This window comes from Elephantulus edwardii, unplaced genomic scaffold (assembly GCF_000299155.1).
Source record: "Elephantulus edwardii isolate Elephantulus edwardi_28Jun2011 unplaced genomic scaffold, EleEdw1.0 scaffold00274, whole genome shotgun sequence".
NCBI lineage: Eukaryota > Metazoa > Chordata > Mammalia > Macroscelidea > Macroscelididae > Elephantulus > Elephantulus edwardii.
Window position 1 is genome coordinate 3,283,946 of NW_006400024.1, and position 10,625 is coordinate 3,294,570.

The window sequence follows — 10,625 nt, forward strand, 5'->3', positions numbered from 1 at the left end:
TGGTGAGAATCTTTGTCTTCTTGACATTGAGCCTCAATCCATATTGTAGGCTGCAGTCCTTGACCCTCTGCAGCAGGTGCTTCAGGTCCTCTTCATTTTCAGCAAGCAGGGTTGTGTCAGAGTATTGAATATACCACGGACTGCCAGGAGAACAAACAAGTTTGTCCTAGAGAGGGTTAAACCGGGCTGCTCCTTGGAGGCAAGTATTCTGAAGCTTCATCTGACATGCTTTGGACATGTTGCAAGGAGGGACCAGTCCTCGGAGAGGAGCATCATGTTTGGGAGGGTGAAGGGACAGCGTAAGAAAGGAAGACCTTTGATGAGATGGATTGATTCACTGACTGGGGTTATGGGGTAAGTGTGTCAGAGACAATGAGGTTGGCACAGGACAGCAAAGGGTTCAGAGGTGTTGCACATAGGGTCCCTATGAGTCACACGTGACTCAACGGCACATAACAACAACACAACCCTCCTTCACTGTTTCTAACTTTTGCATTGCAGTCACCAATTACTAACACATCTTACTTGCATGTTAGTCAATTCTGGACTGCAAGATTTGGTAAAAATTCTCAATTTCTCCTCCTTTTCCTCTAGATGTAGGAGCATATCTTTAAATAACAGTTGTATTAATGGGTCATACTTGTATGCATAGGGATAATATCTTGTCACTCATGACACTATATTTCAGGATAGAATTTAAAATTAACTTTTTTACTATGAATGAGACACCATTTTTCTTCTGTTTATCATTCCCAGCATAGTGTACCATATGATTATCTGATTCAAAGTGGCCAAAGCTGGTCCATCTCATCTCACTAATGCCTAGTATGTCGATGTTCGTGCATTCTATTTAATTTTTTATAATTTTTAGTTTTCCTACATTCAAGCTACTTAAATTCCAAGTTCCAATTATTAAATTATATTTGTCATTATTTTTCCTCATTTTGACTGACCTCCAATCTGGACCAATCACTAACTTCTATCTTTCCTCATTACTATTCATAGGGTTTTTGGTAGCCTGTCATTTAAGAAGTAAATAGCCAATTCTGCTTCCTAGTCTGTCTGAATATGGGAGCTCTACTGAAAGCTTTCGACCATGGGTAATCGTATGGCATCTGACATATCAATGGCATAGCTTTCAGTATCACAGCAGCCCACAAGTTATCTCAATACAGTACATTGACAGACACATGCTGTACCAGTGAGTCCAATGTTCTCTTCAAACACATCAAACTGTCAATTTAGATTGTAACTCTAATAAGAAATCAGTCTTGACACTAGGCCTGAGGGCCTTTTAATAAGAAAAGCCCACACACTAGGTCCTAACTGGTTTTGACAAGAGGACCTAGTCTCAAGCGATACCATTAGTATCTCTCTATCTTGCTCATATATTTATGTTGCGTCAGAACCAACTCAGAGGCACCACCTTTAAGTTGGCAGTGCAACTCTCTACAGACGATGCCACAAGAACTTCTACATATAAGGGAAATCTTCTGGAGTAGTACATTGACAGAGAAGTGTCAGAAATTCAAGCTAGATTCAGAAGAGGCTATGGAACAAGGGGTATCATTGCTGGTCAGATAGAGCTTGGCTGAAAACAGAGAAAAAGATGTAAAAAAAGATGGACTTTATTGAGTATGCAAAAGCATCCACCTGTGTTGACATAATAAATTATAGATTACATTGAAAACAATAGAATTTGGCATCAATTAATCAAGCTTCTGGGAAACCTATATATTTAGGCCAAGGAGCTTTGAACAAACAAGGAGATCCAGAAGGGCTGCATCCTTTTTCTACACCTATTGAATCTGTAACACATTTGCTCTCTTCATGAATAATATCTTTGGTGCCATCCTGCAACTTTTCTGATCTTTAATCATTGGTGTTCAATGCCTCAAACCTATTCTTTTTGGAAAAAAATTATTTTTATTTTATATTGGTTTGCATACAAAATTCATACACATTGTGTTTCATTTCTATATATTGTGCTTCATGCATTCCTCCATTCACATGGTGTATCATAGTATCATTTCCATACATTGTGTTTTATAAAATTAATGACCACTGATCAAGGCCCACCATTATCTCACTCTTCTGGTTCCCACTAGATCTTTCCTAAGTCCTTTAACCCCTCACTCTGCCCACATAACTCTGAGACCTCAAGATTTCCTGCCCTCCCTACCTTCAGTCTCCAGTAAACTGTTAATAAAATAAAAAAAGACCTAGCTTCTGGATCCCAATTGCTTTGAATAAGAGGATTCCAGTCCCAAAATGACTATTAATCACCAAGGCCCACCTACTGGGCCCTAATTGCTTTAAAGAAGAGGCTCCCAGCCCCCTGTTGACTGTTTATCAAATAAAGACCTACCATACACATTCTAAAATTCAAGCTACGTACATTCTATGTTCCAATGATTAAATGATGTTTGTCATTGTTTCTTCATATTTAAACTGACTTCCAATTTGGGCTCTACCACTACTCTATCCATGTCTTCTAGTGTTCATAGGAGTTTCAAAGCCCTGTTATTTAAGAAGTGAGGGGCTGGTAAATGCCCATGGTCACAGCCATAAAGGAATCAAAAGACATGTCGCATTGAGAGTATCTGCTATCAGAGATCTTTCCAAAGTCCTAAAGAGGAAGGATGTTAATTTAAAGACTAAGGGATAAAAAAAGAGAAGTGGATGGCCAACTGTATTTCCTAGTATATCGCATTGTGGGAGCTCTACTAAAATCTGTCCTCCATAGGTAACCCTATGACATTTGACACATCAGTGGTAAACAGTATCACATCAACCCACAAGTTATCTCAGTATAGCAAACTAACAGACATGCTGTAAAAATTAGCAGAATTTTCTTCCCAAACACAACAAACTGCCAATTTAAATTGTAACTTTAATAGCAAATTAGTCTTCACACAAGGCCTAAGAGCTGTATCAATAACCCGTTATGCAGATAACACAACCTTGCATACTGAAAGTAAGGAGGACTTGAAGCACTTGTTGCAGAAGATCAAGGAATGCAGCCTTTACTATGGATTGCATCTCAATGTCAACAAAACAAAGATTCTTACCATGATAAGATTACCATTCTCACCAACTGTTAACTTCATCTTTCATGGATCCACAATCAACACCCTTGTTACCAACAGTCAGGAAATAAAGAGACATATTGTACTGGAAAAATCTTCAGTTAGGGATGTCTTCAAATTATTGAGTAGTGATGATGTCAGTTTGAGGACTAAGATGCATCTGACTGAGGCCATGGTCTTTCCCATTACTTGCTATGCATCTGAGAACTGGATAATGAATAAAGATGACAGAAGGAGAATTGATGCCTTTGAGCTATGGTGTTGGAGAAGAGCACTGAACAGGTGCTGGATGGCCAAAAGAACAAACAAATATGTCTTGAAGAGGGTACAGCCAGAGTGCTCTTTGGAGGTAAGAATGATGAGGCTTTGCCTTACATACTTTGGGCATGTTGCTAGGAGGGGCTGTTCCTTGAAAATGCACATGATGTTTGGAAAGGTGGAGGGTCGACAAAGGAGAAGAAGATTCTTGACCGGGTAGATTGACAGTGATTGCCGCAATGGGCTCTAGTGTGACAAGAAGCGTGAGGATGGTGCAGGGTAAGACAGGGTTCAGATCTGTTTTTCATAGCACCACTATGAGTCCTATTCTACTTGCCAGCACTAAACAACCATACACATACAAGGAGGACCTGTTATTGTTATTATTATTCATATATGCTCCTTCCTGCTGGAGCCAAGTAGGAAGAAATTGATAATTTTTACCAAATCTTGCAGTCTAAAATTTGCCAACATGCAGTTAAGATGCGTTAATGATAACTGGTGACTGGAATGCAAAAGTTTATTATTTTGTTTTTTCCTTGATGATTGAGGCAGACCGCTGCTTTCTTGACATTACGTGAATGTTTTCTTAGTAGAAGTTAGGTTGTTGTAATGACCCAGGGTATGGCAATATTTTGTGAAGGACCTGTACATTGGTGCATCCCCGGAGCGGGATGACTGTTGCCTTCTTGAAACTGTGGTTCCGCTCAGCCTCTTCTGCTTCAGCTTTAAAAAATCCCACACGATGTAGCTAGATAGCAGTGTTTAAAGCCAAAATACTTGGTTTTCCTGGCACTGGACAGCAAGGGTGGCAGCTGGGTGGTTTCCAGGTGGCAGGAACAGGAGTCTAGTGCTCTAGGAAGGATTGTGGTCTGAGCCACACTGAAACTGCAGCCCCTCAACCTGTCAGGCAGTGGTTCTTTCACTGACCAGGGTGTGAGCATCCCTGGGCTGGGCCACAGTCTTTAGCAGGCATTGGGGAAACGGTGGCTGGAAGGTGCTCCTGGGCTGGCCGTGCCACAAAGTCCTTGGTGTCTTGCAGCAGAGTGATGGTAAGGTCCCCTCCCTTGTTAATTTTAAACCATGAAGTGTTTCCCTTCTCTGTTTGCACAACAGCCTCCTAGTCCAGGTATAGGTTTCACATGAACACAATTAAGTGCTCTGGTATTCCCATTCTTCTCAAAGTTAGCCACAGCTTGTTATGATCCACATAGTCAATGTTTTTGCATAGTCAATAAAGCAAACACAAATAGACATTGTTCTGGTATCTCTACTTTCAACCAGGATCTAAGCAATGATATCCCTGGTGTCATGGCCTCTTCTAAAATCTGTATGAACTTCTGCCAGTTTCCTATCTATGTAGTGGTTTTGTTTTTGTACTAGTTTATCTACAAAATTTGAATACATTATTTTGTTTTTCACACCAGATTCTCCGATTTCCCTCACCCCACTACTCATCAATTTGTACAACCCCATGATTGATCCCCCCATACACATTCTCATCCCTCAGTCTATGTACTGTTCAAGCCAGTTTTAGATGATCTTCAGCAATATTTTGCTTGTATGTGGTATTAATGCTATTGTTTGATAATTTCCACATTCCACTGGATCACCTTTCTTGGGAATGGGAACAAATATGGGCCTTTTCCAATCCATTGGCTAGACAGCTGTACTCCAAATTTCCTGGTATAGGCTGGTGAGTGCACCCAAGGCTGCATCTCTTAAGTGAAACAAGTGTACTGAAATCCCATTGAACCCTGGCACTTTCTTTTTGCCAATGCCTTCATTGCAGCTTCCACTTCTTCATTCACTACCATTGGCTCTTGCTTATATCGTTGTTGTTGTTGTTGTTGTTATGTACCGTCGAGTCGCCTGTGACTCATAGCGACCCTACGTACAGCAGCCCTAAACTCCGCTCTGTCCTGTGCCAATCGCACTGTCTCTGACACTCCCATCCCAATTATCCCAGTCACTGAATCAATCCACCTCATAGAGGGCCTTCCTCTCCCGCGCCGTCCCTCCACCCTCCCAAGCATGATGTCCCTCTCTAAGGACCGGTCTCTCCTCACTACATGTCCAAAGTATGTCAGACGGAGCCTCAGAATCCTTGCCTCCAAGGAGCCACCCGGTTTAACCCTCTCCAGGACAAATTTTTACATATCAATCAGGTTTGGGGTTTTTTTGGGGGGGTACAGTGATTCTGTGTATTCCCACCATTTTCTTTTAACACTTTCTGGGTTATTCAATATTTTGCCCATAGCATCTTTCAATATTGTGACTTGAGGTTTAAATTTGTTTTTTAATTCTTTCAGCTTGAGAAATGCAGAGCAAGTTCTTCCATTTTTATTCTACAATTCCAACTCTCAGTGCTTTCCATTCTAATCTTTTGCTTTGTTCACTTGAGAAGGGTGTGCATCAGGATTGTATTCTTTCTCCATTCCTATTCAATCTGCACACTGAGAAAATTATTTGAGAGGCTGGACTCTATGATGAGAAGTGTGACATCATGATCAGAGGGAGACTTGTCAATACTCTGCATTACACAGATAACACACCCTTGCTTGCTGCAAGTGAGGAGTACTTGAAGTACTTATTGCAGAAGACTAAGGAATGTAGCCTTTAATAAAGATTGCATATCAGTGTCAAGAAAAAAACGATTCTTACCACTGGACCAATAGTTAACATGGTGGATGAAGAAGAGCTTGAAACTGTCAACAACTTCATCTTACTTGGATCCACAATAAACGTCCTTGGTACCAGCAAGGACGGACCTATCCAAATTATTGAGAAGTAAAGATGTCAGTCAACATGCATGCACCGAGTTCCCATCATGTGTTGTTGTTGTTGTTATGTGCCGTCCAGTTGCTTGCGACTCATAGGGACCCTATGTACAAGAGCCCTAAACGCTGCTCTATCCTGTGCCAACCTCGCCGAATCCGAAACACACATTCCCACCACCCAATCACAGGATCGATCCATCTCATCGAGGGTCTTCCTCTCCTTTGCCGCCCCTCCACTCTCCCAAACATGATGTCCCTCTCCAAGGACCAGTCCCTCCTTGCAACACGCCCAAAGTATGTCAGACGAAACTTCAGAATCCTTGACTCCAAGGAGCATCCCGGCTTCACCCCCTCCAGGACAAACCTGTGTGTTCTCCTAGCAGTCCATGGTATATTCAACACTCTTCTCCAGCACTACAGCTCAAAAGCTTCGATTCTCTTTCTGTCATCCGTATTCATTGTCCAACTCTCCAATGTATAGCACGTAATTGCAAAGACTATAGTCCAGATCAGGCGCACCTTATTCTCCAGCCTGATATTGTTGCTCTTCAGTACTCTTGAGAGGTCACTCACAGCTGACTTTCCCAATGCAATTTGTCTCTTGATTTCCTGGCTGCTGTTACCAAGAGTGTTGACTGTGGAGCCAAGTAAACTAAAACTGTTAACTATCTCAATCTCTTCACCATCCATACTGATGGTCCAATCGGCCCAGTGGTGAGAATCTTTGTTTTCTTGATGTTGAGCTTCAATCTGCATTGAAGGCTGCAGTCCTTGACCTCAGTTTCAGCAAGCAGGGTTGTCTCATCTGCATAACACAGGTTGTTGGAAATCTTAACTTGCCTGTAGAAGGAAGCAAGATTTTGTCTGGAAAGGTGACCCATGGGACCCTGACAGACTCTTTACAAACAGCCCTGAGCTCTGTGGCCAGAGTCAGAAGAAAGAACCAGTTCTGTGTCTGAGGAATGAGGTGACCTGTGAACACATTTCTCAGAGCCTCAGAGTAAGTTCAGGATGTAGTGTGTTTCTCCAGACATTCTGGAGTGAGTTACAAGTAATGAAGTCTTTATGCAGATCACTAGGACTCACAGTGCCACACCGATGGCCTCCTGTCACAGGTAACGTCAGATGGATCTGGTCCCTCAGGACCGGGCCTGACTCTAAGCAAAGACTCCTCCCTACGGGACTTTTCCTCCGCACACCCATCGGTGCATGTGCACACCAGACACAGACACAGCCTTGCGCTGAGACCAGCTTGCACTGCAAGAACAGTACCAGGGCCCCAGGGAACTGGAGAGTAGCTGAGGTTTCCCAGGCTCAGGAAAACCAGGTGCAATCCCACCTCTCAGGGCCTGAGTTCCAGACCCAGCCTTTTCAGCACTGCCATTTCCTAACCTATGCACAGCTCCCAGTACGGTTAATTTTAAAATTATATGCCTTAATTCTTAATTAAGCACTTTAAGGTACCAAGTACCCCTTTGAAGTAAAAGTGCTGTTGAGTAACAGGAGTGGAGTGTAATTACTGCTCAGAAAACACCCTTTAATCTAGTCCTACACCAAGACCAAGAGGAACCCAGGAGACTACAGTCCTCACTGAGGGGCCTTTGCCCAGAATCCACCCTCTTGTTTATGGGGTAATGTTCATCGCGCAAACCCATCCACATTCCAGCACCAAGCAAACCTGTAGATTTCGGGACAAAAATTGCCTGCTGCATCAGGCCTGGTGGGGTTGTTCTGTGAGTTCTAAGACAATGAGTAACCCATGGTCACTGTCGCTAGCAGAGCCTCCACCCCCTCTGTTGCCCTTCACACTCTGAAAACCAAATCTATCCTGAAAAGCATTTCTTCTCGTGAATATTCATAAGGTTTCATAGAAAAGGTTGCTAGACTATAAACACATCACCTTCATAGTTTGGTAATCCCAGTATGTAAATCGCCAGGTGCAGGCCCCCTCCTGCCAGGGCGTCACCTTGACCCCCCCCCCCCCCGTCCCACCCACCTGGGGCCGCGCGCTGGTCCCTCCACCTTCCCCCTTGTTCCGCCCACCTCAGGGATCGTGCGCTGGTCCCCACACTGTCCCTCCCGCCCCATTGCGCCCACTTCGAGCCCGCGCAATAGTCCCCACACTTTCCCCACTGTCCTGCCCACCTCGGAGCCCGCGCACTGTCCCCCCATCCCGTCCACCTCGGGGTCCGCTCGCTGGTCCCCACACTGTCCCCCCTTTCCCGCCCATTTCGGGGCCCGCACCATGGTCCCCACACTGTCCGCCCCGTTCCTCCCACTTCGGGCCCTCGCGACGGTCCCCACACCGACTCCACCCACTGTCCCACCTACCTGGGCGTCCGCGCGCTCGTCCCCAGCGCTGTCCGAGGCGGGCTCCCCGCGCTCCATGATGTCGCCGCCTTTGTCCCAACCTCAGAGAGAAACGAGCTTCTTTAAAATCTACCTTTTGCAGATGCGCGCGCGGAGGCCACTTTGAGGCGGACACGTTCCCGGCGGTGAGGCCGCGCGGGTTTCGGACTAGGGGGTGGGTCCTCCGGAGGCCGCGCCTCTCTGGTCACTGCTGCGGAAGCCGGGACTTCTGGACCTGAGGCGAAGTGGCCGAAGGACCCGTGTGGGGACTCCGCTCACTCATGAGTGTCCCGAGCTTGCGGCCTCCAGGGCAAGAGGTGGGGTGCTAACTAGGTGGACTCGCTTTCGCAGGGTCCCGGACACCCTCACCTGGTGGCGCCCGCGGGACGCGCGGACACTCCTCCTTCCGGCGGGCGGGCGGCTGTAGCTTTGTTCTCCCTGCGGGCCTGCCTTTTCCCTCTCCAGTGACGCCAGCCCAGTTCCCGCCAGTGTAGACGGCCGCCCCACTCCCACCCCAACCCCGTGCAGATGCCACCACTCCATCCCTCACCCCAGTGTAGACTGCTGCCCCACTCATCCGCACCCCGTGTAGATGCCACCACCACTCCATCCCCCACCCCAGTGTAAACAGCTGCCCCCCTCTCACCCCCACCCCGTGTAGATGCCACCACCACTCCATCCCTCACCCGAGTGTAGACTGCCACTCCTAACCTCACACAATTGGTGTAGATGGTCGTCGCCCCCTTCCCTGCCAGTGTAGACAGCTGCCCCTAACTCTCACTGGTGTGACCCATACTCCCCCAGCAGGGTAGGTGTCCACCTCCTGACCCAAAGTCCACCTCACAGCCACCTCCCAACCCTCACAGGCGTTGACACTATCTCCCTTAATCCAGGCAGTATAGACAGCGCCCCCTTCCCCAACAGATTTGACGGACCCCTCCTTGACCAAAGTATAGATAGTCGCCCCACAGCCCATTGTCCACTCCTCCTGGTATAGACAGGCCACCTGTAGTTCCAGCTGGTGCAGGAGAACTGACTCCCATTCCTGTCTATGTGGAGGACTCAGCCTAGACTCAAGTGTGGACTGAACTCACCTCCACCACCTCTCCTTCTCTGAAAACTCCCATGACCTTCACTATGGAGCCTCCCATCCTGATCCTACATCTCTCCAGGATGCAAAGCAGGCAGGAAGGATTATGCTGGTGTGTGGAGATGAGAGGGGCCCAGTGAACACAGCTGGGTCCTGGCCAAGCACAGCCAGGTGGCACAGGCTTCTGCATGCAGCTCCTAGGCACCTGGCCTAGACCAGTGCTGGACCTCTGGGCTACTTATGACCTGCTGGTTCCTGGAACCCTAACACCAGACCTATTATTCCCCTTCTCTTGGGGACACTGCCCAGAGCTCCTTCCCGCAGGAATCCAGAAGTGTCCAGTGCTGTCCAGGCCACTTCCTCCAGGATGGAGGCACCACACACTTCTCAGGGTATGTAGAGGACCCATCACCGAGTCACATGCAGGTGGGGACACTGGACTGCTTGGGCTTCCAAGAGCTTACTTCAGCCTGGTTCCTACTTGATCCTGGACACTTTCAACAAGTTTCTCAAATGTTCTTTATATTCAGAAAGGACTCATTGGTCCCCTACGATTGGCCCTAACAGCTAGCCATCTTCTTGGGTTCACTTTCACTGGAGAAGTGGACACCAGTGGAAAGGCAGGTAGGGTGAACAGGAGACTCTGAAAGGCCACAATGAGCAGGGGCCACTCGTACCCAGGCTGGACCCACAGACAGAGCGCAAGCAGAGCACCTCTGAGGAGGACTGAATGCTGCTGCTCAACACCTGCAGGCAGCCTAGCTGGTGACCCTTGTAGGGAATGAGGGGCAGTGGGGAGGCCCGGAACTTTCTGTCAAGTACTGTGTGTGCTGGACACACTTGTGCAGTGAACAAAGCAGAGCAGATCCAGGGAAGTACCTCGCTGTGCTGCTGGAGCCAGGAGGCCCTGGACATCTGGAACTGGTCACATTGTGACTATGGACACCAAGATGTAGCTAGACCCACAGAGACAGAATGGTCTGTGGGAGGGGGTTTTGAGCATCCAGTGTCCTTGGGCTTTCTGGCGTGTGAGAGCCACAGCCACCTTCTGACGCACAG

The 10,625-nt window shown here is 47.0% G+C and overlaps 1 protein-coding gene across 1 annotated transcript in view; it reads right to left on the bottom strand.

Annotated features, from left to right (window-relative positions):
• PLEKHG4B (pleckstrin homology domain containing, family G (with RhoGef domain) member 4B) overlaps nt 1–8,515 on the bottom strand; it is a 111,403-nt gene extending 102,888 nt beyond the window's left edge. Inside the window, 1 exon segment of the mRNA XM_006900176.1 lies at nt 8,171–8,515. Within this exon segment, the coding sequence (XP_006900238.1) occupies nt 8,171–8,515 (345 nt within the window).
• Nucleotides 8,516–10,625: the final 2,110 nt, after the last annotated feature.